The following is a 27,709-nucleotide window of genomic DNA, read 5'->3' on the forward strand; positions in this document are numbered from 1 at the left end:
ACGGTGATGTGATGCCACAGCCAGTATGGAGAAAACCCCCAGCTTTCGCTATCAGGCTGTTGCACTGCATAATAAACGTGCTTCATGCGCGCCGCGGCCGGTGTGAAGTAACTACAGACTACATGCCACCAGAGCCCTCCGCCTTGGACCCCGTTGGACGGTTGGATCTCAATGCATCGCGACCCAGAGGTCGGTTGCGAGGAACCCGTCCCGCCCTGTCCTGCCCTGAGGGTAGAAATGCATTGCACAGCCCGATACGCTGATCTTGGATCCCAAGGAAGAACACCCGGAACACGGCTTTCGCATTAGGCGCTTTGCTAGCCCATGGATCATATAGCCACTCACCATGGACAAAATTTCAACAGGCATTGCCGCTGGAAACAAGTGGTGCCTCTCGTGGCCATTACTTTCAAGCTGGGCTGTCATTGTGCATGGACAGACCCCACTTCCGTCGAAGGGTCGCATTCCTATTGACCACCGTCGGCAATGGGTTCCAGGTATTCATGAAGCCATGGGAGCTCGAGCTACGCTCAAGATATCGTGTGCGAGGTAGGTCGGCGATGGGCCCCAGCTACTAAGGCCTGATCTTCAGCCCATGTCTACGTTTTCCGTTGAATTAGGTGCTTCTATCTACACCTCGGCCGTCCATCCGGTCGGAGTCCACTGGTGGGCCCATATCTGTCAAGTCGGGTCTCTTGAAAGCTACGGCACAATAGAGGAGGTTGGGAATGGGCTATCTAGGTAATTTTACCGGGCTATTGAGGTAGGCTTACGAAGTACTCCGTAGGGACAAGTCAATAGTGGAGGCATCATAACTGCGAACGTAGCACTCTGTACCAGTCAGATATTACTGTGTTTGGAGGAAGGTGGAAAAGAACGATCATTGCTTGGCTGCGTCTGGATGGGGTCGGTTTGGCAGATGGGCAAAGCCAGAGCCGACCAAGGGGCCCGCTGGGAAGTGTATGGAATGGCGGCAACGGGGAACATGAGCCCGGCTGCGCTGATCTTCACCGACATCAAGACCGGCCAGGCCTACAATGGCGGAGCCCCATTTTCGGATCTTCGAACGTCGGCAAAATATTTCAACCCTCAATCCCTGCTGACCCCGTAAATGGGCCCGTGAACTAGTGCTAGAGCCTCACGAACGTGCGCGGAACAGACTTCCCTCGTTCCGGAGCTGCCTCACGTCCCCTTCGAGGCCAAACCCATACCGGATCTCACCGCCCTCCCATACACCTCGCTCTGGGTATCTCGTGTCGTCAACCACAACGCCAAGGGTACTTGCCCGATGGATCAGGCCATAACCAACCCTCAGGTTCCTAACGTCTGGGGGCAGGTCGCCTCGGTCTTCCTTCCACATGACCTTTTCCAAAGCTGGGCCGCGGGTTGCGGCTACTATGCTCGAGAACCGCGTGTCATACAAGCGCCCTTCGTTAGAGAGCACGGCAGCTGTCCCCAGGACTACCGCAACAACAGCACACAGGAATGCGCAGCTGTAGACTATCCACAAGTCCCGAGCGATATACTTGAACCTGTTCTCCCACCTCGACTTTGTGCATGGGTACAGGGTGGTGTCGTTTCCCTTGAGATCGCCTGTGGTCTCCCAAGGTTTGGCAGCCCAGACCAGGGAGACGAGGCGGTAATTAGAGAAGAGGGTCAAGATTATGTCCTCAAAGAGCTCTTGCACTAGGCCCTGCAGGTTGGTATACGGGAAGAATTGCTGCCGGGGGTCGAGAAGCTTTGTCTGGAGGGCCTTGGTATTGGTGACCGGGTTCGATATTGGATTTGAGGTCATTGTCCCATTGATAACATTGCGGAGCATCAAGCCGATAGAATGGAAAGTTGCGACCCGGCGATACCGCCTGACAGTGGACATGTCGCTCATGGGATAGGGTCGGACATAGTTGTTTTCAGGTGTTGCCGTTGTGTTGTCGTTGGTCCCATCGTTCGCATCCTTCCCAGGCACAAAGGCTGTGTCCAAGACAGGATAAAGGAAATCGCGCTTCGTGACCGTCGTGAACTGATCCTGCCCTTCATACTTGAAATCAACGGTGTACGCAGTTTCGTAGTTCTCGCAAGCAAAAATCTTAGGTACGAAAGCGCTGTCCCAGCCTGGGATCGTGTTGTTGTTGGGGGTCTCGCCAGGGTTGACCCGTACGGCGTATCCAACCCAAAGCAATGGTTCTGTACGAAAGACGCCGAGATTTGGTGGAAAAGGCGGCGTCATGTTCTTAGGCATGCCGCCAGGCCATACGTCTTTCAGTTGCGCCGTGGCATAGTCACCTCCGCTGGTATATGCGATGTAGCTGAAATTTCCCGCTGGAAGGAGCACATCGGTTCCAAAGGGTGCCTTGTGGGCACCGAGGTCGCGGACCTGTGCCCCCACGCCGCTGGCCTGCTCCGTGCATTTGTATCCAGGGGCCACGAAGTTGACGGTGTATGTGCAGTTCCATCCGGAGCCACATATGTCAAGCGAGGAATTCTTCGCGCCTATTACCTGATGTGAGAATATACCCAGGCTCGCAGTGGCCTGGAAAAGATCACTCGGCCCGGTGTAGTAATCATACCACTCCGGCGCACTTTGGTTGATGGAGGTGCTGTTCCAATAGTTGATCGCAAGCCCGAAAAGTCCATCGATCGTCGTGGGTTTTCGAAAGTCCTCCAACTCGTCGCCTGAGAAGTTCAGCGTCCTGACTCCTGGGCACAAGGTCGGATTCACGTTCTCAACCAACTCCACCAGCAGAGTATTGCTGGTGAGAATTATAACCAGTGGGGTAAGCCTGTGAATCTTTCAGTGAACGGACCTCCTCAGCGAGCCAGGCGATCTGGAGTCATACCACACCAATGCGGCCAGAAGCATCGCCAGCCGAGCTTTCTGATAGACCTCGATATTCCATAGAGCGGATAGATCATCCGTGGCCGCAAATAGTGAGTCCAACGCACCGACGCTCAGAAGTTTATTCCGTACGGTCACCCAGAGGCGTTGTCGAAATGCAGTAACGACCGCGGCCACAAAGCCAGCCTTTGCAGCGAATGACAGGATGGTTCCGTAGCGCAGCATGGCGAGCTGATTGTCGGCAATCCGGCCGTGAAGGGACGCGTAGAACAAGTGGTGGCCGAGGGCACAGCAGAACCCGAAGAGTAGGAATATATACATCACCCATGCTGGGCGCCATTGCCACCACTTCTTGAGTCGCGGAAGACCAGAAATATACGGCGGTGGTGAGCGCGGCGTCCTAGCCCAGTCTGAGATCGTAGGTGTTATGAGACGGGCCTGTGAATCAGTGCGGCTGTGCTGATACTGGTTTCTGGGAGAAAACGCCGATTGGGACGACCCAGCCGGAGATCCATAGGAATATAGCTCACGCTCCTCGAACTGCATAGGACTCGGCTTCGGGCGGCGTGGGAACGAAGCCGTGGGTGGTGGTGAAACGAAGACCATCTGTAGCTCGATCCGGGGCTTGAGGCCTTTGCTGCGTGGCTGGCTGGCTGGGCATTTTCATGTGCTACGGCGTCGGTGCCATCTTCTTGAGGCACGGACGCTCCCACTCCATGCAACGGGAGCCATGTTTGCGATGTCGCCGACACGGAAGAATCATTGCGACCAATACCCACTGTGTCGTCGGGTTGAGATTGAGAGCTTAGGGAGACGTCGCTAGCTGTCCGGTGATGCGGGGCGGAATTAGCTGTTGCGGGTTGCGACTTTGGGACTACTGAACGAGTGGACGACTGGCTTTGGTAGGGTTGAAAACCCGGCATCGCACTCCAATCCTGGACTGCGGCCATAGCTCTGGAGAATATGACATATGGAATCGAAACTACGCAGTCAGGGATAGTCAAGTTGCATCTTGCTCTCTTCTGAATTGCCGCGTGGGAAAGGAAGTGGGATGAGGAGTGAAGAACGGGCTGTGGCTCCCAAAATGAGTGCGGGCAATAGGTAATCGGCGACAACACTCGGGGACTATCTTTGGCAAATGGAAATCCGGACATGGTCTCTAATAGCGAGCAGATCAATATAGCTAGCCGGTACTCCACAATGAACACGAGGTAAGACTGTGGCAGTTCCAACATCTTTCAGCTGGACCCGGCTTGCCCAGCCTTGGGGTGTACTGCGTACTCCCACATATACACCCCGATCATCTATCGCAATCGTGATTGGACAACGCATCCTTCTTGCAGCCAACACAGTCTCTTGCAGCTGGGCCAAGAAAGGCCGCTGGCGGTATCTGTCGTCCAGACTCCAGACCTGGGACTGTGTCAGCAGACTCAATATACCACCCTAGCTGGCCGCCCGGCGATTTCGCTTGATACCGGTCGCAAATGATGGTTACACCTTGATAAGTCCTCGAAAACGTAGGGATGATGCTGACAGGCCTCTAGCCAAAGCCGTATAAATTGCTCATTCGGCTGCCAGCCTCGCGTTCTACTTCAGCACAGGAACAGCCTGCTTGTGGATGCAGCTAGGAACAGGCTTCTGGTCGCGCAAACTCCAGCCAGCCACCTAGCCTTTTATGGGTTGGAGCTGACGTGATGTAGGAACTCGGACGTTGCCCAGATCCATCGACAAATCCAGCCTGCCCACTAACAGTGGTCTCCATATACTTGCGGAAATGGAGCCTGATGCTGGAGCGCCTCAACAGTGCTGGGAGCACCACTTGGCATTCCTGGAGAGAAGACCGGGCTGTGTGTTACGCTTGTCATCGTGGCTCGAGAATGGCGGTTGTCACTGTTCAACTTCCTCTTGACTTCCTTGGTTGACATCAGCAAGGTGGAGACTTTCTAGGGAAGTAGAGGACGCCGGAAGTTCAGCGACTGCGGCCCGTAAGTTATGGTGGGATGGCCGGCCCTGGCTAACGCCATGTCTCAGCCGTGCCTTAAAAGGGGAACATGGCGGTCTTAGCTAAAGAAGCTTTAGGCACGTGACGGCTCGTGAGAACCCAAAGGTAGGTGACCCCTGAGCCGAGGAGCACCCCTCATATTGACTGCTACTTGTCGGGGTTCCGGCACGTCTTTGTCGTGTGATAGCAGACTGCACTTCCTCACTAGAACAGTTGTCGGCCATTCGAATGGGCTTCACTGCCAGTCAGCGTGCATCAGGTTTGGAGTCTTTCAACGGCACAAATATGAATAAAGTCTACCGACTTCTAGTCAAACGTTGGCAGTAATACTCGCTAATCGCTTTACGTCAACTTCTTCTCTACTTTGAGCAGTATTGCCCCTTCGCTAGCCACGCCATCATTATCCATGAACTTGACGAAGCGGTATCCACTGCGCAGGCGATCCAGTCGGATACACGCCCACGCCGCCAAGCTGTCACGTCCGATCTCGTCATCCTTGATCAGGAAACGGACAAAGGTCAGTTCTGGCATAACTCCCTCAACCTGCTTGAACTCGAGCACCTCGCCCTTGAAGTCGGGGTCAACACCCTTCATTGTCTTCGTCTTGGCCTTGAATTCGCCCTCCTTGGCCTTTCCAGACTGCTGAAGCTTGGCAAGTTGGGTGTGGTGCGGCTCCGTATGGAGCTCGATCTTCAGATAAGGCTTGAACTTGGAAGGGTTGTCGTCCTTCTCGGGAAGAGGTAGATTCTGGGCAGCGAGCACGGATATCTTGAGATCCAATGTATGACTGAGGATCCGAGGCGTTGCGAGTGGGGCCGTGATAACGTCACCCTTAGACGTCGTTCCAGGGAGATGGTCACTGGTTGCCAGCGGTTTCTTCCCTCTGAAGCCATCGGGTTTCAGTACATAGCCCCCTGTGCCTGCGAACATGCCTTCGTTGAGCATCATGCCCTCGTCCCATTTCTGCCAGTTCAAGGCGACAATCTGGATGCCTTTCCGCCAGAACACCGGGGGGTCAAGATTTGATGAGCCGATCCGCATCCCGGATGGATATGTGCGCATCATGTAGTCCTGATTGTGCTTGAACAGATCTGGAGCTTGCTTTTCGTGGACCTCCATGACGCCGCTCTCGGACAGGGAGAATATGTGTGTGGGCATCGCAGCCTCTGGCTGGCTCAAAGATTTGAAAGAGACGCCGCGAGTGTAGACACCAAACTGGCTGAGGGCTTCGATAATCTTGGAGGGCTTCTTTTTCTGGGTGGCGGCGGCGGGATCCTGAGGGTTTGATTGCGCTTCCGGGGGTAGCCTATCCTGATCCGGCGTCGTGGTTGCCCCCGAATGTCCAGGCGGCGCGTACTTTACCTTGACGAGGATCTTGTTTTTCAACTCGGCAGGCGACGGTAGGATGCGAGTATCATCTTGGGGCGGCGATAGTAACATGCCAGCCCACACCTCATTCATGATGGTGACCATGGCCTCCTGCTGTTGCGCAGAACAGTGCACCTCGAGGCTCACGATCAGCGGCATGTCGGTGACAGCAAAGGCGCTCTTCTTGATTGCCTCGCAGACTGCGCGGAACGACACCTCCTTGGTGAGTGTGTAGCCATGGAGGACCCGTGGCTCCACAGCGAATGCTTGAGGTGTGGATGACTTGGTCAACGAGAGATCCGACTGAGAGCCATTATCCTTGTTCGAGGGCGTCTCGGTGGACTTGGGCGCAGTGGAATTATTGCCGGGACCACCTCCCGCAGTCTCCGGTTCCTTGTCATTGCTGGTATACTTCTCGAGCTTCTTACCCAGTGATGTTTTCTCGAGCCGGCTGGTGATGGATCCAGGGAGCTTCTTGGCTAGCCGCTCCTTTCGGCTCGACTTCTTGATCGCCTTCTTCTCCACGTACTCCTCGTCGCTGCTCTCATCCGACGACGACTCGGAGTCGGAGTCGTCACCGTCCCAGACATCAATTTCGATACAGCGGCAGCCTCTCACGAGTACATTGGTGTATGCGTCCGTGCTGGAACTACTGTATAGCTGGTTGCCCGTCAGATAGGTGTTGTGGCTGGAGCTAATGAAGTATGAACTGAAAGGCCAGGATAGGTCATCTGTCAGAGGTGGCGCCAGTGCATTGGCAGCCGTGGAGGTCATGTAATGGAGGAATCCATTTAGATCCAGTTCCTAGGCAAATGTTAGTGCCAGCCGCTGGAATATGCCATGTTCGCTTTGCCGCACCTCTTTGGTTGCGATATCGCCAGAGGGGGCAGTGACAGAATCGGCCTGGATGTGGTGCAGAAAGGCAATGATCTGGTCCTTCTTCCAGGTCTTGCCCGGCCCTGCATGTCGATTGAATATCTGCTCGAGATGGCCCAAAATCTGAGAGTTGACCTCCTTGATGTGACGATCCTCGCCTGACACACCCCCGCCTGCTTGACGGGCAGGGTCAAGGGGGGAAGGGGCTTCCTTGTCTGCCATTGCGTCCAGTGTGCCTGTTACGTGCGGGAAGATGCCGAGATAGAGAGACGAAGGTGACAGATGAAGGGGTTATGTTGGGCGACGTTCCAAGTCAGGTTCTAGGAGCAGATTGATTTTGGCAGGTCTAGGGCAGAGAGATGTCGTCCGCTGCTATGGTCCTCGAACGGGAGGGATTCTTGGCAGACCAGCTGAATCGATGGCTCGGCTGTCTGGCTGTGACGTCTCTCCACCAGCTCTGGGCCACTTGGATCACTGGAGGGCGACGACCCGCTAAGCGTTGATTTGCTCAGAAACAGCTGCGCACCGTGCTTGGAAGGACGAGACCAAGCAAGACGAGCCTTGACACACGAAAACCGGATTTATAGACACAGCAGCTGCATCATTCACTGTCCAGGGCAAAAGCCCAGGCAGATTCATGCATCGCATCACTGCTCAGCACTGTGTATCTACTATCGCCCACCAATGCTGCGAGACGCTAGTTGACTTAGCAGTGGTGAGCGGTGAAAGCCACTGGACGGTGAGCGACCACCTAGGTAAGTTAGTCAGTCCCCCGGTGCAGTCCACCAGAATGGCCTGTCAGCGGGCTATTTGGGGCATAGCTTGCGTCATAAACCAAAGTAGCCTGTTTCATCGGGCTTTCATGGCGATGGCGGCCTCCTGCAGCTGGACCTGACAAAGAGAGTAGAACTTTGCTAGTTAATGACAAAATTCCCTCCCCATGCACACCCGACCTTAACTAGGTATACTTGGAGGCCGCTGGATATGGAGGTAGCTGAGTAAACAGCTCCCCGTCCATTGTCCGCTTATCATCATGCTATTAGAGGCGCTCTGGTATTTTGGGATGCACTTCACTTCACTGAGCACTCAGTTTCACTGACCTGACCCACTGGACACCCCACCTAACGTAGAGTCCCCGCTTGTCCCACCTACAGCTCAGCTCAGCTCAGCTTGAGCATACCTGTGTTCACTTGAACCTGCAGTGAATCAACTAAGCAAGGTGCATGCGCATCATCGCCGGTCGGGCTGGCCCCCTATTCTCAGATTGGATGGCACTATGAGTGATATTGTCTCGTGCGGCATATCAACTATGAGTCTCGGCGTCGCGCAGGCAAGCCCCAAACGAGTATAGACACAAGTTCTCGTCTTATCATGTGTACTGATGTGATCATCTACAGCAAGTCATGCCGGGCGCCAATGTCTAGTATAAGCTGAGCTCGTGGACTTGCAACAGTACATGAAGCCGGAGATCTCGGTTGCGATCCATGCACGTGAAGCTTCTCCACGCTGTGCAGTCGCAATATAAGAAATCGACTGCTCACATCAGGCCGACTGTTCCATCCCGGGGGCGGCGCCACAGATGTGGCCTTTGGCTTTGCATTCGCGTGCAGGCAGCTGTAAGTATTGAGATTGAGATGGAGCCTTTCTGTTCCTAAGGCTACTTGAGTATACGTGTAGCGCACTGATCAGACTTGAAGGTCTCATTTCTGTCATGTTCAGCCTGCACTCTGCGGCCCGTCGCACTCTTCGTACAGTGAGCTAGCGAACTACGCAGGCCTAGCAAGTCTGCACGGACTGTCCCTTCGCAGCTCTTCTTCTCAGTGATATCCGACCTAGTCCAAGTCGCTCCCGTGCTGATGGTTTCAACAGGATAAGTCTGACAAGGAGGCTTCCGGCCCAAGGAAGCATAAATGAGAGTCAGGCCCCTGCATCTTATCTGGCCAGAGTCAACGGATCCCGAGCTGTATGGGGATTGTATCACAGATCCAACCAGTTGCCCTCACCGGAGAAAGGGGGCCCTATGACTAAGTAGCTTTAAATTCGCGACAAGAGACCCAAGAAGTTGTGCAAATGCGATGAACTCACTAGAGAGTGCAGACGTCGTGGCCCAAACTATTTCGTAATTCGAGCAACAGCAGCAGAGTAACTGTCATGAGCCATGAAGGTACGAGACAGACAGACAGTACAGCCAACCTGTGGCCGACGTCCCAAGGAAGAAGTTATCACTGGAAGGTCATGAGCGTGATAACCCAAGCGTATGTAAGAATCAGATCACACTCTCAGCGCATGACCCATCTGCTTTGACGAATGATTAAATTAGGGGGCAATACACTGCGTGGTCGCAGGTGGTATATCACAATTAATAATTATGGTAGTAGAGCTTCTAGATAGCACTTGTCCCGTCCTAGAACCGTTATCAGTATAGTGTACACCATACTGCAGTGAATTCGTTTATCGTTATCCGGGCCAGGGCCTTGTCCGAGTTCCATTTCGATATAGACACGTTACAGTTCAATTCTCCAACAAGCCTGTCGCACGTCTATATACCCGAATCTTCTTGGACCACATTGTGCAAGAGCGTGTAGGCTGCCCAGTTGGCACAGGTGTTATCAAGAACGTCCAAGTTGAGCGTATCGGCGATCTCTGCCTCGCGCTCAACAAGCTGCAGAGCAAACCCTTGCGAAGCATGCCAGCCGATGTGGCAGTGCATAGCCCAGACACCAGGGTTATCGGTAACAAAAGCAATAACCACATACCCAGCAGCGGGCAACATCGCAACATCTCGCCTGACTGGGTTGCTGAGCTGGAGAGCCGACGAGTCCGTGAAGTTGGCGTTGGCCTCTTGGGCCAGAACCCAGAAGTCATGGCCGTGAAGATGAATCGGATGTGTCAGAGCAAGTTGGGACTGGATGACGAAGTAAACAAAGGAATCCTTCTCCTTTAGCTGCACAACATTTTCGGAGAGCTTGAACACAGATGCATCTTGAACAGCCTGCAAAAGCGTGGGCTCGCCCCAATCCGAAAGGAAGGTTTGGCTGTTGATGGTCCACTTCCATAGGCCGTCGGATGAAGTAAATCCGAGATCGAAAACCTCCCGGGTGGCGGGAGCTTCAACATCCAGCGCAACGTAAGGGACCAAGTCGGACATCGCCTCGTCCAGACAGTCCATTGTGAATGAGTAAGGGGTGGTATCAGGGTCCACGGTAGAACTCAAGTCGTACCGAATAACACCCTTGATATCGTCTTGCATCTCGTTCGACGCACTACAAGCCGTATCAGGCACTGCTCGGAGCCAAAAGTCGCCCACGCCTTGGTTTGCCTCCACGATCACGTCATATCGCTGGCCAATACCAATACTTAGAACCTCGGTTGTGTATGGCTTGATCGGAACCAAGTCGGCAGCAATGACCGTCAGCTTGTGGTTGTCGATGCTGAATTTGAAATGCGTGTCAATGGCAGCGTTGACGAGTCGGAGACGATGACGCTTGCCGCTGGTGAATGTCGTTTCAAACCGCTTTCCGCCATTGCCGTAGACATTGGTGCCATTGATCAGGCCGTTCTGCGCCGGCGGCGGATATCCTGTCTTGGCAAGGTCCCAGAGCTGGTCTGTCGTCTCGTGGAACCAGTCGTTCAACATCAGCAGCCCTTTGTCCTCATCATAAGGAGCCGCGGCTGGTCCGTTGATCTGAATACCACCCACTACGCCATTCCACGCCTGCAACGCGAAGTGACTATGATACCATGAGTGACCGTATTGCTCCGCGCGCCATCTGTAGGTGTAGGTGTCCCCTGGCGCTATCGGACATTGAGTGATCGACGCAACTCCATCCTCCTGTGAGACGTGAGCGTGGTGACCCGGAAGTAAGGTCCCTACTTACACTTGAAGTCTGCTCCTGGCGCAGGCCATGCCAGTGGATACTCGTGCCGTTATTTTGGAGTGAGTTCGTGACATGTACGACAACCCAATCTCCCCAATCAGCCATGATTGTTGGGCCAGGGAATTGACCGTTCACGGTCATGACCAGCCGTTCCACGCCATCAACAGTGGCAGTGCCATTTTGTATGTCGAACCAGTATTCCCTGGTAACTCCTGTGTTCGGAGTTTCATCGTACCAATTGGTATCCTGCAAGCCGATGCATCAGCGACTATGAACACTCGCACCTTGAATTCGGGAACACGTGAGGCACTCTATACAAAACGTAAGAGAGCATAACCTGGGGCATTCTCACCAAAGAGTAATCCCCCCAGCACTTCGGGGAAAGTGCCGAATCAAATTCACATTTGCCGATCTTGCATTTCTTGGTAGGCGCAGCACTGACCGTCCAACCCAGAAGGAAGGTGGCGAAGGCTGAAACGAAGGCAGACGACCGCATGATTAATATTAAGTATTACAATATGTAATAAGACAAGAAGTAAAGAAGTAAATATTCGAGTTGAAAACCCAACGGTTGTCGGGAAAGCGAGTGTGAGGCGATAGTAAGGAAACCAGCGAGCGTGGTAGACGGGTGAGCCGTCTTGAAAATCTTGAAGCGAGGCAGAGAGTGCCATACCACTCCCGAGAGGAATGCAATGGGAAGACCTCACGATGATATGTAAGTGATCCATCGGAAAGCCAAGCTTCCACCCGGTGGACTAGGTCGCGCTTGGGCCCAGCGGTACGGTAACCTGAAGATCACGGTTCGGGACAAGCTTTCGTGATACTGGCCGTCCTTGCTTGATAGACATCCTCAATACGGCCTAGAATGCTCTGTAGCTCGTCTGGCACTGATCACATCGATACGACGTCGTGGCCCTTGCACAGGAACATCCCTGACCAATGCGGTGGGTGTAACGGTGTGGTAATCGTGCAAAGGGGACTAAACATGCAGGTAATCGTGTCAGGTAGATCGCGGTGAAGAGGCATGGCCAGACACTCGCATCCGCAATCAAACTTCCTTAGAACTCGAGAACTATTGCAGTCGCTAACGTCGTCGGTGGCGCCAATATTAAAACAACGTGAGTGGCCACCGCTGGCGCTCAGATAGGATATCCTACGAGATGGATCTCAAGAGCAGCGTTTCGCGATCCGTATGGAGACATTTGATCGGCGCTACGAGCTGATCCAGTAAGAAGCCATATAGCCAATCCCCTTGAGGACAAGCAGGCCGCGTGGGTGTGGGTACAAACCCGGCGTCTAAGCTATTCTTGGATTGGGGACAGCCGCCCTCATTTCGGGCCCTCTAGATCTGGGCCGTACCTGCGTGGTCGCAAATCCTTCTTCCCCCGGATTTGCACTTCGTATTCCATCTTGGGCGCAAGTTGGTGCCATGACCCAGTCAATTACACACCTGAAACCGATGAGGCTCTGCGAGATCGACCTCAGTTTTGATGTTGTAGTGCCTGAACTTAAGAGAGCACCCGCGAATTCTTGCCTGCGCTGTATCGAATCACCGTTTTGGTCAGTGGTAGAACCATGTGTACTGGTAGTCACGATGGCCTACTTGCAGACTTCGCTGTTCTCGGCTACTCGGGACTGCCGCTGGCAGAAGTGCCGCACGTTCCCGTTAGCCCTCAATAGTCCTCGGAGTTTTTAGCCGGTCTGGTGTAGTCAGGAGATTTTGGTGTCGTCGGCGCGAAAGGCTGCGCTCGTGGAATTGTTAGCCTGTAGTCTGATGGCATCACGTTTCATAGATTGCACGGCGAGGCAATTTTCGAAAGAAAGTCAATGTTCTCTGTTGAACCACCGTGTACTCGGCTAACAGACCGTCCTGTCTTTCGGGGGCTGCCTTGGCAGGCCACTATTAACCGCATTTGAAGACAAGCGTCAACGAGCTATAAGTTTGGGAGGTGAGCGTTCCGAGTTTCCGTGCTCTTCAACCACCGAACCAGAACTTACATGTAGAGGTTGTCGCCTCTCCTCGCTCGGCACAGCTGCCTTAATTCTGGGTATATGTCTGACTTGCATTGCCTCTCAATTGACTAGCAGATACGGGACGCATGGCATTTGGCCTTGCGTAATTCAAGTAAATAGCGTCGTACCTTTATGGTAGTTCCGTAAGAACAAAGAATACGGAAAGCCGAGCTTCGACTATAAGTGTACCCACCACAATGTAGGACACGAAGCGAGAACAGTAGAACCGCAACTGATGAATCGTCAGGTGTAGAAGTAGAAAGTAACACCTCTATTCTACGCCCGTGCTTAAAGGCTCTTTTGGAGTCTCACGTTCTGTGGCAATAGATAAATCTGGAGTTACCTCTACGTCGTAGTGTAAAACTTGTTCAAAACAATTTTTGCACATAAGGCTAAGTAGTTTATGTTATATTCCGTATAGTGTACGACTTTCCTTGGTTGAATGTTACATAACGTGTAGGCTTTATGCGCCCCTCATCGCAAAGATCATGTCGATGATTGAGTAATTGCATTCAATAATTGCAATGGGTGCCAACCAAACAGCGTGCGGGAAGCACCATCGGTATACTATGCTCTAGCGGACTGTTTCAAATGCTAGGTGTGCAATTACAGACAGGGAAAACATGGTCAATATTTCAGTAGGCTACGGACTACGTGAATTGATAGCATCGCAAGCATTTACACGGCAACCGCGCGACCACACAAGATCTCAATACAATCAAGTAGAGAAGCGCCTCCCGGTCACAGTGGCCGTATATTCGCTAAGTTGTCTGCTTCATTTTGCCTTTGTTGTGCAGGCCCGATTGAGCACGCTCTTCTGCTCATACTCCAAACCAAGGGCAATAATGAAGCCTCCAGCAGACTCAATCCCACATAGTCACTTCTTTAACAAATACCGCGCAGGATATGGCAAGATGCTGATGAGTAGCGGTCTGCAAAGTGTTGGTGGACCTGTCGTAACTGGGGCTGTATATCGATGTTCATCTTTCAGACAGTATTTAATCCATGCAGAATGCTCATGGGTGCAGTGATCTAAATCAAGCCTTCGGCTCGAGGTGGCAGCATCGGCATAAGAACAGCCAGTCAGCCAATATGGGTTGTGTAAAAGTGCAGTAGTCATGGTACCAAAGGCAACACGATGTAACGCAACATTGCAGTGTGGGGTAAGCTGGACTGCAGCCGAAAGCCCTCGTGACAGCCTCAACGCCTAACTTTTCTCGTAACCGAAAGGCCAACACGAGGAAGCAACATACGTTTGATTGCTTGAATATGCAACGCTGACTGACAACTATACGGTGGAAACTCGTGTTCGACAGTCTAGCAATGCAGAACCTAACGCCTTTCTCGTACTCAGCAATATGGTCCAAATCAGCACTAGTTATGACATGTCTTGAAATACGGCCCAACTCTTATTGCATGGTTCAGCTGAGGGTCAATTATTAGCATTGCAGGATCTACGATTGAGACATGTATAATATGTGCGTCCCCGGTCAGCAGGTATATATCTTGGACATCATCCACCAAAGACACTGAATCAAGCCATCAAACCATCAAGCACCCAGTCTAGTCACTCAAAGATCAATCGACCTTCTTCGCAAATCCAACTTGACTGTTCTGTTCTCAAGATGCATTTCTCAACAGCAGTGATCAGCGCAGTCCTATCAGCCACCGCACTGGCTGCGCCGGCTCTGGAGTCAAGAGCTGACCCAAACTGGACCATTACCAGCATGAAGCGCGTCTGCAACGCCGCCGATACATCCTGCACCTGGACCTTCGGCATTGATACACACCTTTCTGCGGCGACACCGTGCTCGTTCACCGTAACGGGCTCCCCTGCCAGTCAGACGAGCAACACTGGCTCAACCTGTGGCGCTTACACCGTCTCCAGCGGGTGGAGTGGTCAATTTGGCCCTGGCAATGGATTCACTACTCTCGCCGTCGTGGACAACACCAGAAGGAAGATTGCCTTCCCAGCCTACACCGACAAACAGCTCGCTGGTGGCGCTGTTGTTACTCCTGATCAGAGTTACCCTGCGTCTTCCTTGTAAGACGTACTCGGCGAGGGGCATCTGGAGGCGGGCTGGATATGGATATGTAGATGGATGAGTGGTAATACGAATTAGGGAGCAGAAACATGAGAATTTCGATAATATAGTTCATGTCATCCATCGTGTATTGAAACTCGCTTCTCAATTCTAACGACATAAAAGCAGATCTGACAGGCTATGGCTGGTGACCACTGTCACTCGCGCGTACCGTACCGCATACGTTATAAACCCGTCTCTACACTCTAAGAAGTAAACTCCCAATGTAATATGCCTCATGGAAGGCATTGGTAATAGTAAGGGTTGATAGTCGAGCAAGTTCCACTTGCACATGCAGTTGCCCCTGTCCACCCTGAGCCACCACACTGGCCGTACAATGGTTGGGCTGCACCAGTAGCAGTCGGCGCTGCCGTGGTAGCCTTGGAGGTCACGAAGGTTGTAGAAGTCGCTACTGTAGTAGAGACCGCCGATGAGGATATGCTTCTCGTACTTGACGTAACAGTTGCGGTGGCTGCAGCAGAGGAGCTTTCCGATGACGATCCGCCTGCCCCGATTGCTGTCGTCAGATCACCCGTCTCAATGTAGACGCCCGAGAAATAGATATCCTCGTTTGAGTCAGGATAGCCATCTCGGGGCAACTCGAGCACTCCAAGGTGCCAATCCGCTCCGTTGGAGGATGCAGAGACGGAGACGGGCGCAACAACTCTGGTCAAGGCACTGCTGCCGGTGGAATGCCAGAAGGCCACCGTGTTGGCACTGAAGTTGATCTCATAGGCAACATTATGCCACACATCAGCCTCCCACGTTGTGCTCCATTGCGATTGGCCGTTGGCGAACCATCGCAAGTTCACATCGGTCATGCCGGAAGCCCCTGAGATCCAGCCCGCCTTCATCTCTGAGTACAGGTCAGCTTTGAATCAACAACATGTTGCCGCCACTCTGTAAGACTTGCCAGTGAAGTGAGACTCAAAGAAATTAATTTGGTGTTCTCTGGTCTGCGCTGGTGCATTGGTAGCAGACCGCTTCATGCTGAAGTGGTAGTAAACATGGCCCGAGTTGATGGCTGCACTGGTCTGCGGGATCAGCTCGGTCCGTCGCATTGTCTGGCCATTCCAATACGCGGTGTTCGTGAGACTAATCTTGACTCCTTGCTTGGAAGCTGTGTCGGCTGGGTTCTTGTAGTTCGGGCTCAAGTTGACGTATTCGGAGACGCTGCCGGAGCCGTGGATATAGTACTGGTACGGCCCAACTTGATTGGCCCATGACCACTTGTTCAGGTCTTCCGACGACGTAAGGTCGTTGAATCGACCATCCCAAAGCACGGTGCCAGCAGACACAATGCTTGCCCAGCAAGCAACGCCGGGAGCGAGAGATAAGAGCTTCATGTCGGAGGATAAATTCACAATCCAAACACAACGAAAAAGCGAGAAGGTTGGAGATGGACGGACCGCGCTCGAAACACTAGGCGATTCAGCAACCCGGTGTCCTACGCGAGACTGGAAAAATCGCCCATTTTAAGACTCTCTGTCATCCAGGTAGAGCGATATTATCATCTACCTCGTTTCGCACTTCGTAGCAATCGCATGCCACCACGGCCCGTCCATACCGGGCCATTTCGGACAGCCCATCCCATATTAGTGACAAGGAAGCACTGAGCCCGGAATGACTGTCCCCAGCACCGGAAAGCGACTCCCCTGTGGCCCGGAATCCAGATTCGTCTGACTAGTGCTGCACTTGTCCGATATTAATTAGAATGTGCCTACCGCCGTCTGGAACAGCATCCACCCCACTTCCCCAAATCGCTTGCCTCCGAGGCGCAAGCGAAATCGCACGAATAATAGACGCGCAAGGCTTTGGCTCACGTGTTGGTTAAGTGCCTCCTTGGAGCAATTGCACTATATACCTGAAAGTAGCAAACCTGGCCATGTTGGACCAGCTGTGAGGCTTGGAGGGACTTCAGGTTGTCAATCGCCTATAGGTGTTTGCTATTTTCGAGGTGATGCAAATGCGCCAAGGGACCGAGAAGAGAAAATCAATTCTATTGCCACATATACATACAGGGTATCCTTCTGTACAGTTCTCATTTTGCGCCGTTTGCTTTTGACAATTTTGTAGAACACCTAAACTCCCTTCTAGCCGTGGCGAAAGGCGTCAGACGACTTGTGCAGTGGGCAACATGGAACAAGGTAGCTGTTTGACGCCAACCGATAGCTTTCAGGACTACAACTTCTTGAAGACCTGACTAAAAATCTCCCTGCTCTTCAACAGGTTGGTTACGCGGAGTCGCTCGTTATCCAGATGAGCTGAGTCGCTGGCTTGTCCACAGGGCAGATGAGCCGCGGGGGCATCAAATTCCTTCTCTAAGAAGCGTATGGCGGGGATGGAGCCTCCCTCGCGAATATAAAGGGGTTTCCGCGGTCTGCTGGCTTTAACAGACGTTGTGGATGCGTTCCTGCCACTGCGGTTGGCCGCCGAACCGCCGAAGGTTGAGCGATTAGGATCTCGCGCGCGTTCTGCCAAGCTAGGTGGCGCCACGTCCTCCCCATTCCCATCAATGCTGCCAGCGCCGGTGAACAGTGGGGACCAGACCTGCATGATGGCTTCTTCAAGCGTCCGGAAGATGTAGTTGTCGGGATCGCCAAGCCACGGCTCTGCGGTGTTGTCAACGTCGACCCGCAGCCTGTTATCGCTCTCCAGTTCGTCGAATTCCTTTCCAAGATAAGCCTTCAAAGACTCAACGACGCGGTCAACTTCTTGGCCGGGCACAAGCCGGAAGCTGATATGGGAGCTGGCATGGCTACTGACGAGACTGCCGTCCGGACCAGAAACCTTGAATCGATGAATAGTGAGGTTAGGCTCTCTCCATCGAGCCATCAGCGAAGACTTGAGACTAGAGGCGGGGAGGTTCTCGGGATTCTGCTCCATCAAGACCGAGACAATATCGTCGTAACGAGCTTCCTCATCTGAGGTCAACGGCAGCATGCCATCGTAAAACCCTGGCATCAGAACGCGATTTTTTGGGCCCTTGAGTCGGGACATAAGCGTGGTAAGATCAGTTAGGGGCTCACTCATCATGTGACTTCCGTCGACGCCAGAGTGAAGATCCGGATTCTTGGATTCCACGCAGACTGTGGCATGCAACACCCCACGAAGGCCATACGTCAAGCAGGGGGTATCATCGTTGAGCCAATAGCTGTTGGCGAGGAGGATGTAGTCAATGTGACCAATTCGCTCCTTGTTCTGGCGAACAATCTCTCTGAAGCCGCGAGAGCCCGACTCCTCCTCGCCTTCGATCAAGAAGATGATATCAGAGTCCAGCGCCTTGGCTTGCATCAGATCCGTCACGGCATAGAGCGCGGCCATGATGGGCCCCTTATTATCGCTGACGCCTCGTCCGTACAGATACCCATTCGTGCCCTTGAGCTGGAATGGATCTGTGTTCCACTTGCTATTCTTGGGATCCGCAGGAACGACATCGTAGTGACCGTAAAACAAGATCCTCTTGCGCTTCTCGGGCGGTGCCGCCTTGCCGCTAAACTTGGCAAAGACGACGGGGTGATGGAGCTTTTTGTCAGTGCTGAGCATCTCAACGTCGGCCCCGAGTTTCCTGAAGAGAGTTCGAAGGAAGGTGGCGCCTCGGCGACAGTCTTCCGCAAACTCGGGCCGGGAGGAGATGGTCTTGTACGAGACAAACTCGCGAAGGCTAGAGATGATCATGTCCTCGTCGGCCTCTAGAGGAGACTGCTCTGTGGTTGGTGGGTTCTCGACGACCCAGACAGCAACGTTGTTGTCGTTGGCTCCGGTGATGAGCAGCTGGCTGCCCTGATGGTCAGTCACGGCCGAGGACAAGATCTTGCCCTCGTGCGCCTTGAATTGAGTGAGGAGTTGGTACTTTTGGCTGACGTTCTGGGACGAGTTGGGCTGGTACTCTCCGTAGTGAACTGTACTATGTTTCTAGAGATTATGTTAGGAAGTGAGCAGTCGTGGGTAGTTCTTCCGTGAGTAGACTCACGCTTGCCGTACCAGTAGACCCAGCGCTCCAGAGATATCCCCAGCCCATCTGCAGGGCCATGACGTCGCCGCGGTGGGCGTTGATCACCCTCAGCTTCTGCCTGGTGTCGAGATCCCAGAGCTCGATGATGCCCCGTATCTTGCCGCTGTAGAGGAAGGAGCCGTCAATGGCCAACGACATGACGGACTCGGCGTTGTCCTCCCCCAGGACCATCAGCTCCTCCAGGCCATTCTCGATGCCGTCGGGCCCAATGTCCTTGCCGCCGAGCCGCCAGACCTTGATGGTGCCGTCGCCGCCGCCGGAGATTAGGACGTCGTCCTCGGGCTCGACGTCGGCGGTGACGCCCTTGCTCATCAGCATGCAGAAAACGTAGCCGTAGTGGGCGTACTGCTTGATAGACCTCCGGTCCGTCTCGAGCACGGTGTGCGAGCGGGGGATCAGCTCATATCGCTCGTCGGTAGGCCGGGGAGTCGAGGCGCCACCGACGGCCCTCGAGTCGAAGAAGCGGTGGTTTCGTCGGTCCGGGTGGTTGGTCGACTCCTGGCTGACCCTGGCGGCGAGGTCCGTGAGGCCAGCCCACTGGATGGTGGTGTTCTGGGTTCCGTAGTAGACGGTCTCGTGCTGGGACGAGTACGCCACGGAGAAGATGTCGCCAAAGGAGTCGTAGGTGCTGTAGATCTCGTAGAGGCGGTTCATGGTCCGGGGGCACCAGACGTTCACGATGGGGTCGCTGGCGCTCGAGAACAAGAGCGATCCGTCGTCGGACAGGAAGAGGCACATGACACTCCGCTTGTGGGCCTGGATCCTGTTTGTCTGCTGGAAGGTGCCCAGCGACCACACGACGATCTCGCCATCGTGGGTGCCGGCGTAGATGCTGTCCTTGCCGACGGTGAGGGCCAGGACGGAGCTCTCGTGCTTGAGGACGTGGTTCAGCTCGGGGGTCGTGTGGGGCGCGACCCCGGCCATGGGCGACGGCGTGCAGTGGTTCGTGGCGGACGGCATCGTGGCTACTACGCGGGAGGTGAGTCAACAAGAATCATCCTGAAGGCCGCAGAGGAATGGGAAGAAGAGGCCGGTGCAGTTGATCGACAGGTGGAGTGAGCGGACGAATGTAGGACGAGCCACTGCGTAATCAGTTCCTCGTGTGTGACAGGGTCGGTCTGCGATAGGGGCGCCACCTAAAGTTTGGCCGTTGGATGCAGATGAGGAGGAGCGCCGAGCTGTTGTCCCGCCTTGGATCTGTACTACCGCAAACTCCAGCTTTGACGAACAGCACAGTACGCGAGCAGGATAAGTAACCCGAGATCTCGGCTCTCAGCTCTCACCTCTCACCTCTCACCTCTCACCATTGACAGGATCGCGTAATGTGACCTGACTCCACCAGTCTGCTGTATGCGCGCTGCTGGGTGATCCGCTTCAGGGTTTCCTTCCAGAAGCAAAGAAGCTGTAGGGCTGCCCGTGCCGGACCAGGGCCCCCCTCCCCTCAGCACTCGTGGACGCTGGATGCGGGTCCGGGGCTCTATAGGCTAGCGCATTGCCTCGGTGGGCTGCCCCTGAAGCATCCTGGTCTAGGCCCCGGAGACTGTCCAGCAGCCAGGTCGACTCGACTCCCAGGACTCCCACCCCGGATCTCCTTGCGGACTACTATACCTGGGGGAAGAGTGCGGTGTTGACTCGCGGCCAGAAGGGAGACTTCTATGGGAAAAAGTGAACTCACCATGGGTGCCAATACTGGCTACCACATCGCTGCTCTGGAGAACCTCTTCTGCCTCCTTCATCTTGCGGCACCCGCCGCAATCCGGGGCCGGGCCCTCCCCCAGCTTGATGGCCATGCCTCCTGGTGGCAGTCGACGGCGATATCGATGTCGATGTCTATGGGAGATGTCTCTACCGTGACAAAGTCCCTGGGGGCTGGGTTTCGGTGTGTAGTTCTTGGAGATTAAGGGCCGACGACCGGCGTCTTATTTATTCGTTGTGTTGAAACCACGTACCTAGGTAGCCATGTATGCAGCTAGATAGGCAACCAGCGCACTGATACATGCCTGGCACGTAATTATCACCAATGACGCGAGATCACTGATAGTTGCATCATTGGTGCAGGGCCGTTCTTACGATCCGTGAACCGGGCAAAAGTAATGCACTGGCTTGAGTCAAAGGCAGGGGACTTTCACCGCTCCTGGAAACGGACTGGGACGGGACAGGCTGAGACAGGTCGACTGCCATTGACCACAGTAGCCAATGAACGCATGTCTCTCGGTATAGCTACTCTTCACGGACAAACACGAATGTGGGCGGTTCAACTGGGTAGGCCCGCCCGCACATGCCGACTACCATATGTATATCTTTACATGGCAAGCTCATGTATCAGTCGCCGTTTAGACATCTGGCTAAGGTAGGTGGTCAAGTCCATGAGGTACCTAAGCAGGTAGGTATCCAGACCCACTGGGGCATGGCTGGGCAGGTCAGATAGGTACCATAGTAGGCATGCAGGCATCGAGACACGGCCCCGCCAGTATCTGAAAGGCTTCACCAAGATACGCAAATGTCGAACCGCAATCAGCGAAAGCAGCAGACCGCAACTCCTTGCCCCCGGCGGGCGATGATATGCAACGGCTTTCAGCCGAACCTCGGCCTTTCTCCGTGACGATGAAGGCCCACGCACCTTGAGTTGAGTTGGCTTGACGAGTATTCAGCGCCAATTGGGCAGTTCTCGCCAACTGGATGGTAGAAGTATGCAACTCGACCGCCACGTACAAGACGCCCCCAATGGATGCCTGGGGTATTGGATGGTAGGGAGGCAATGGGAATCAGGCCTGGCCAGCTACCTACCTACCTAGCCTGTCTCCGTGGCTCCCGGCCGGCCGGCCGGCGGAGCGTTATCCAGTATCAGCAACCCGTGGAACCTAGCTTACAGTAGGCCAGTAAAGGGTGGAGCCGCGGAAGAAACGTGGCCGGCGACGCCGTCAGGATTACCTAAGGGCCCGGGTCTGTGCGCAAGAATTTTTCGAAGCTTGGCCCAGTCTACGGTAATCCGCCTCGAGGCTATCCTCTGGCATCCAAGGTGATATCCCATACCGTACTGTACCTCGTAGGAAGGACTCCATCCCCTCGCCTCGCCTCGCCTCGCCCGCCCAGGTCCAGCCTACAAGCACACGATCTCGTCAGTGACGCCAGCTTCCAGTCCGACCACACCGACCTCCATCTTCGCTCTTCCACTCCCCATCGCGGCCCTCGGCTCCCATCTCCCAGGCCCCTGTGCGTTCCCGTTGATTCGGCGCAACGGCAACGACCACGACGAACCCTTTGCCTCCGCGCATCAGAGTTAGACACACCTCAAGATGGATCACACGCGAGACCCCTGCCCCTATGTCATCCTGAACGACTTTGGAGGTGCCTTTGCCATGGGTGTATGTTGTCCCGCGCGCATGCCGTCTCCCTCCCCGAGCTTCCACTAACCTGCGCCCTTCTCTCTCCAGGCCATCGGTGGCACCATATGGCACGGCATCAAGGGCTTCCGCAACAGTCCCTATGGCGAGCGACGGATAGGCGCCATCACAGCCATCAAGGCGCGCGCCCCCGTGCTGGGTGGCAACTTTGGAGTCTGGGGCGGCCTGTTCTCGACGTTCGACTGCGCCGTCAAGGGCGTCCGGAGGAAGGAGGACCCCTGGAACGCCATCATCGCTGGCTTCTTCACCGGCGGCTCCCTCGCCATCAGAGGCGGCTACAAGGCGGCGAGGAACGGCGCCATTGGCTGTGCTGTCCTGCTGGCCGTCATCGAGGGTGTTGGTATCGGTTTCCAGAGGATGCTGGCTGGCAGCACCAAGTTGGAGGTACGTCTTGTCGCTCTTTTGCCCACCATCTCCATGACTGCATTGGTGATGGCCCACCGCCCAGCGTGACCATGTCCTGACATTTCCCTCCTTTGCAGGTACCACAACCTCCTCCCAACACGGAGGGTGCGCTGGCATAAGGCGCAGCGCATCAAGGCGATATGACCACCAAGCAATCCCCTCTCAACCCACCTTGAGCCGGTTCGGTTTCGTTTCGTTTCGTTTCGTCGCGCGCAATGCATTTGGCATCGGATACAAAAGGGGCGGGGGCGTCACTCTGCATAGCCCACACTCGTTGGGCACTTTCCACACGTGTAAAATAGACCGTCTTGGGTGCTGGTATGCGTCCCTTTGTACAACAGGAGTTCGGGGGCGGGCTTACCAGCCAGACATGTAGCAAGCAGAAGCATCCACGATCAATCACAAGAATACTAATGACATCTACACTATCGCTCCCCAAGATAGCGGGAGATCCAAGTCGATAAATGCCTAACATGTCCAGGGCGCCTCTAGCCTCTACGAGCTCTTCCTGCCGGGGAACTCCTCATCCTTCTTACCATCAAAGATCCTCATGGCCGCCCGGCCGTCATCGTCTATCCAAGCTCGAAACATGCCGCCACAGTTGAAATCTTGCAGAATCTCGCCTCTCGTCTCGACTACCTGACCGCTCGCCCTGTCCTTCACGACCACGCCCTCAATCCCTATCATGCCGCCTTCGCCCTCGCCCGTCTTGCCCCATCGATCGCCCGCGCTCTTCTGCAGCTCTCCGCCCCGTCCGGCGATGCGCCTTAACGCCTCTGTCACGGAGACGCCACCCCACCTGGCAATGCCGACGACCGTCCTGACGGCGGCGATGCGTAGGAACGAATCGCCGTTGCCCGTCCCTGACAGGGCCGCTGACCGTGTGGTCACGAGGTCGCTGTCACGTCGAGCGGGGGCCAGGGGTTGGTATAGATAAGGCGACGGGAGACAGTCGCCGAGGAATCCTCTCAACGCACCACCGACTTCCAACGCCGGCCCTGGGAGACCGAGATAGGACTTCCACGAGGAGAGCTCACCCTTCTGCACTCGTCCGGTGGGATCCCCGTCCTCGGCCCATTCTTCCGCCCAGAACCCAGCGCCGACTGACGGGGTGTCGCCGATCCTGCCCGTGAGCTTGTTCGTCATCCCACCCGTACTGGTCGCGCAGCAGATGACGCCCTCTGAGTCCATAGCCACAGCGCCGCAGGTGCCCTGTGGTAGGTATTCGTCGGGACTCCAAGTCGCCGACCCGAACGACCGAATAGGGGCTTCCGCCTTGGTCTTCTCCCGCTCAAGTGCTCGCAAGTGTTCATCCCACCGGTTTCGAGTGTAGAAGTAGCTTGGGTCGACCAGCGCCAACCCGTACTTTTGGGCGAGGGACTCTGCGCTTGGCCCGTGGAGAAGCGTGTGTCCCTGTGCAGAAGGAATGTCAAGGTCCTCTGGAGATGGATCGGGACCGAACGAGGTCTGGTCGGCTTTCGACCATCCCAGGTTCGCCCTTCCTGTCAGGTCACGCTCTCCCTGCTCGAGCATCTTTCTTGCGAGCAATATAGGGTTCCTGACCCGGCGCAACCCTGTTACTCCTACACCGCGCTTGGCAAACCCCCGGGAGACCATTACTGAGGCTTCGAGCTCGTTGATCCCGTCGCGAGTGAAGACGGCGCCGTGCCCCGAGTTGAAGAGCGGGTTGTTCTCCAGCAGCACCACGGCATATGTTGCAATCTCCAAGGCGGATGGGTATGATCCTTGTGGTGATGCAGTCTTGGAATAGACTGGCGTGTTCATATATGCATCGGTTTGGGAGACCTATCACATTCATGAGCAGAAGGCTTGGCGACCCGTGTCAACACTTACAATGGTGAGGAGAGCTTCACGGTATTGCGCATACTTCTCCGGCGACATCGTTTCCGGACGTATGTTGCCAGCGCCCCCATGAATAATGAGGCGTGGCTTCACTGTAGATACCTGCGGCTTGTAGTCCATGATCGCTGAATGAGGGACGGTATGCCGGCCAAATGAAAACCGTCTTCGACGTCAATACTTGCTCCAACCAATTGGAACTTTGTGATATATTGTATAGGAAGTTATACGAGCTTGCGAAGTTGTCACCCTGTTCATGCATCCATACGTACTCCAAGCCTCCAGATAGCGACCTGCCTACTTCGGCTGGTCCGATAAACGGCCACTGCCCCGCGCGGAGGGCCGAGATTGCGGGCCCCGTTGCAGATGTCCACATACGACACCTCACCTGTATTATAAGCAACGGGGTCTGTTCAGGCGTTAGGTTACTGATCGCTCTTACATACCTATATCAATTAGCTCCCCATAGATTTAAATACCTTGATGAAAGCTTGGTATATGCATGTATTTTACCTGATCGTACCCGCAAGAAAAAGCAATGTGACTAGGCAACTAGGCATGATTCGTCCTTCGTCCCTGTTACTCGACAAGGGTAGTTCATCCAAGGCTTGGACTAATCGGATGGCCAGAATGATGTAGAGTTGGCCAAGGTCGGGCTATATATCACCGTAGAACCGCCAGCTACTCTTGAAGTCTTTATCTAGGTCTTGATTGAGGATCAGGGCTCGCAGAAGTTCGACTGGCATCATGTTTGACCTCAGGATCCTGTCATGGAACTCCTTGTCCCCCATCAACCCCTGACCTACCACCTCGCCTCGGAATCTCCAGAGCTGCAATGCGCCGAGGAGATAACCAGCCTGGTACAACGGACTATAGTCCCCGTTGAAACTTCGCTTGACCTCGCCTTCCGCGTTTGCCCTTTCATGACCAACCCAGTTGACGAGTAGGTCGATACACTCGGCCGGTGTCATCCGGCCAAGGTGAAACTTGAGACTGAACACTATACGCGCGCACCTATGCATTCGCCAGAATAGTGTTCCCACCCTATCTTCCGGCCTTGTGAAAAAGTCGCCTCGTGACCAGAAGAGCATTTCCCAGTAGAGAGCCCAGCCTTCGATATAGAAAGGCGTCTCGAACATCTGGCGGTGCGGCTTTACCCTCTCGGCCACGAAAAGCTGTAAGTGATGACCTGGAATCATCTCGTGGAACGCGGTCGCCTTGGAAAAGTGCCTGTTGTTGCCCCTCATGCTCATCATCTTGTCGGCATGTGACATGTCACTGGTCGGATAGGATACAATGAGTTCCGGGCCCCCAAGGAAGAAAGGGGACACTTTCTGTCGCGATGGAGACATCATCTTCATGCGGATTGCCTCCTCTGCGACTCTCGGCACCGTCACCAGATCATGCTTCTTCACATACTCTGTGGCCTGATCCACTAGAGACTTGATGAACACGGGCTGGGCACCCGGTGGCTCTATAAGCCCCTTGACGTGCTCTAATGCGTCGCGCCACTTGTCTCCGAAGCCCAACTCCCTCGAGGCTTTGATCATCTCCGTTTCGCACCAGCTATACTCTTTCTCAGCGATGCGTATCAGTTCCTCTGGTGAATAAGGGATCATCTCAGCTTTGAGTTCTGTCAGCAGCCCGTCACGTCCGATCGGCTCTCCTATGATGACGTCCTCATCTCCAGGCTGGATGCCGACGAGTTCCTGGCGGATGAAGTCGCGATACGCTCCGAGCGCCGTGTCGATGCGTGTGAAAGGTTCTCGGACCCACCAATCCCAGACTGGATCGTAGCCAGCGTAAAAGTCGTAAGTCTCCTTGAGATGGGCACGCAGCGTCTCGACCGTCTTAGCAGCCCGATAACCTGTCGCTTTGGAGTATGCTCCCCGCTTGGCGTTCTTGATGATATCCTTGCAATTGGCAATATTTATCGTCATTGAATCAAGGCTCTCGGCCGCCTCCTTGGGCTCAATTGTGTCTACCCTCATACGGGCCCCCACCCACTCCTCGATGGTTTTCGCGAATGGGTCAATAAACTCGGCGTAATCATCATTACGCAACCTTTCGAGGTCCAAAGTCCTTTGCGCCCGCGCCATGTAGTTCTGGACTAGTAGGTAGTCTACCTTCTCATCCTGATTGTACGAATCGAAGGCCAACTCGCGCAGGGAGTCGATCTCGGAAGCGTAGAACTCATGTAGGCGCTTGTATCGCGATGTCGATGATTCAACTTTATAATATTCTGAGAGCTCCCGTGCATCAGCTTGAATACGGGCGATGCGCTCAACGATCGGCTCGGTGCAAGCCAGCCCCCGAGAAGTCCGAGTTTCGGAATGTTCTATCTTGATCCAGTCTTGCTGGCCTTCAGTCTGATGCATAGGAAGGCGCAAGTCAGCCATGATTCTATTATTCGGAAGGGCCGATACCCTCGGAGAAATGAGTAGATAAGGGAGGCAAAAGCAGTTGCTTTCCAGAAAGCGGTCCGAGACTTTTCAAACGTCAATGGCCCGCCGGACACATTGTGACTTTTTCACTGTCCGAGAGTTTGTCGTCCGATGGCAGGCTTCGAGCTTTCCCCTCCAGTATCTCGGTAGCAGCTTAATTTCGGAGCCAGCCGCTTTCGCAGCCCCGACTGCCGCAAGCCACCTGCCGGATTTGTCAATAGTCTGGCCCGCACGCACCGAAGTCTTGGCTGTGCTGTATCATCGGTGGCAAAGTACGACATAGATGTTATAGAAAATGACCTGGATTAACGTACGAAGTCATTCTCAGTCAAGTAGACCTGTATTGAAAAGTTTACCGAAGTGTGTAGCGGCAGACCGAGATGCCCAGACACCTCTCAAACAAAAACGAGCCCCTCATCAGTTAGAATACGTGAATACGTGGGTCACCGCGGAGTCTTACGCTGTAATTTGTAGTCGAAACTCTTGACCATGTATTCAACGCTGCTCGTGTGATTGGTCCTTAC

The 27,709-nt window shown here is 54.4% G+C and overlaps 9 protein-coding genes across 9 annotated transcripts; 2 read left to right on the forward strand and 7 right to left on the reverse strand.

Moving 5' to 3' along the window:
- Nucleotides 1-1,138: 1,138 nt before the first annotated feature.
- JN550_007141 (uncharacterized protein) lies at nt 1,139-3,497 on the reverse strand (the record flags this gene model as incomplete). Its single annotated transcript, XM_049318958.1, has 3 exons — nt 1,139-2,780; nt 2,838-3,308; nt 3,367-3,497. The coding sequence occupies 3 exons, from the start codon at nt 3,495-3,497 to the stop codon at nt 1,139-1,141; spliced, it is 2,244 nt and encodes a 747-aa protein (XP_049171036.1).
- Nucleotides 3,498-5,180: 1,683 nt separating this feature from the next.
- On the reverse strand, nt 5,181-7,304 carry JN550_007142 (uncharacterized protein; the record flags this gene model as incomplete). The annotated part of the gene is made up of 2 exons (XM_049318959.1): nt 5,181-7,010; nt 7,065-7,304. 2 exons carry the CDS (start codon nt 7,302-7,304, stop codon nt 5,181-5,183), a joined length of 2,070 nt encoding a protein of 689 aa, XP_049171037.1.
- A 2,317-nt stretch (nt 7,305-9,621) lies between these two features.
- Nucleotides 9,622-11,456, reverse strand: JN550_007143 (uncharacterized protein; the record flags this gene model as incomplete). The annotated part of the gene is made up of 3 exons (XM_049318961.1): nt 9,622-10,914; nt 10,961-11,206; nt 11,403-11,456. The coding sequence occupies 3 exons, from the start codon at nt 11,454-11,456 to the stop codon at nt 9,622-9,624; spliced, it is 1,593 nt and encodes a 530-aa protein (XP_049171038.1).
- A 3,142-nt stretch (nt 11,457-14,598) lies between these two features.
- On the forward strand, nt 14,599-15,021 carry JN550_007144 (uncharacterized protein; the record flags this gene model as incomplete). Its single annotated transcript, XM_049318962.1, has 1 exon — nt 14,599-15,021. The coding sequence occupies one exon, from the start codon at nt 14,599-14,601 to the stop codon at nt 15,019-15,021; it is 423 nt and encodes a 140-aa protein (XP_049171039.1).
- A 272-nt stretch (nt 15,022-15,293) lies between these two features.
- JN550_007145 (uncharacterized protein) lies at nt 15,294-16,403 on the reverse strand (the record flags this gene model as incomplete). The annotated part of the gene is made up of 2 exons (XM_049318963.1): nt 15,294-15,905; nt 15,957-16,403. 2 exons carry the CDS (start codon nt 16,401-16,403, stop codon nt 15,294-15,296), a joined length of 1,059 nt encoding a protein of 352 aa, XP_049171040.1.
- An 835-nt stretch (nt 16,404-17,238) lies between these two features.
- Nucleotides 17,239-20,032, reverse strand: JN550_007146 (uncharacterized protein; the record flags this gene model as incomplete). Its single annotated transcript, XM_049318964.1, has 2 exons — nt 17,239-18,972; nt 19,031-20,032. The coding sequence occupies 2 exons, from the start codon at nt 20,030-20,032 to the stop codon at nt 17,239-17,241; spliced, it is 2,736 nt and encodes a 911-aa protein (XP_049171041.1).
- Nucleotides 20,033-22,368: 2,336 nt separating this feature from the next.
- On the forward strand, nt 22,369-23,000 carry JN550_007147 (uncharacterized protein; the record flags this gene model as incomplete). Its single annotated transcript, XM_049318965.1, has 3 exons — nt 22,369-22,437; nt 22,507-22,860; nt 22,959-23,000. 3 exons carry the CDS (start codon nt 22,369-22,371, stop codon nt 22,998-23,000), a joined length of 465 nt encoding a protein of 154 aa, XP_049171042.1.
- Nucleotides 23,001-23,376: 376 nt separating this feature from the next.
- JN550_007148 (uncharacterized protein) lies at nt 23,377-24,864 on the reverse strand (the record flags this gene model as incomplete). Its single annotated transcript, XM_049318966.1, has 2 exons — nt 23,377-24,687; nt 24,736-24,864. The coding sequence occupies 2 exons, from the start codon at nt 24,862-24,864 to the stop codon at nt 23,377-23,379; spliced, it is 1,440 nt and encodes a 479-aa protein (XP_049171043.1).
- A 533-nt stretch (nt 24,865-25,397) lies between these two features.
- Nucleotides 25,398-27,140, reverse strand: JN550_007149 (uncharacterized protein; the record flags this gene model as incomplete). Its single annotated transcript, XM_049318967.1, has 1 exon — nt 25,398-27,140. One exon carries the CDS (start codon nt 27,138-27,140, stop codon nt 25,398-25,400), a length of 1,743 nt encoding a protein of 580 aa, XP_049171044.1.
- Between the last annotated feature and the right edge of the window lie 569 nt (nt 27,141-27,709).

The sequence above is a fragment of the Neoarthrinium moseri genome (genome assembly GCF_022829205.1).
Source record: "Neoarthrinium moseri strain CBS 164.80 chromosome Unknown scaffold26_Wmoseri_CBS_16480, whole genome shotgun sequence".
NCBI lineage: Eukaryota > Fungi > Ascomycota > Sordariomycetes > Amphisphaeriales > Apiosporaceae > Neoarthrinium > Neoarthrinium moseri.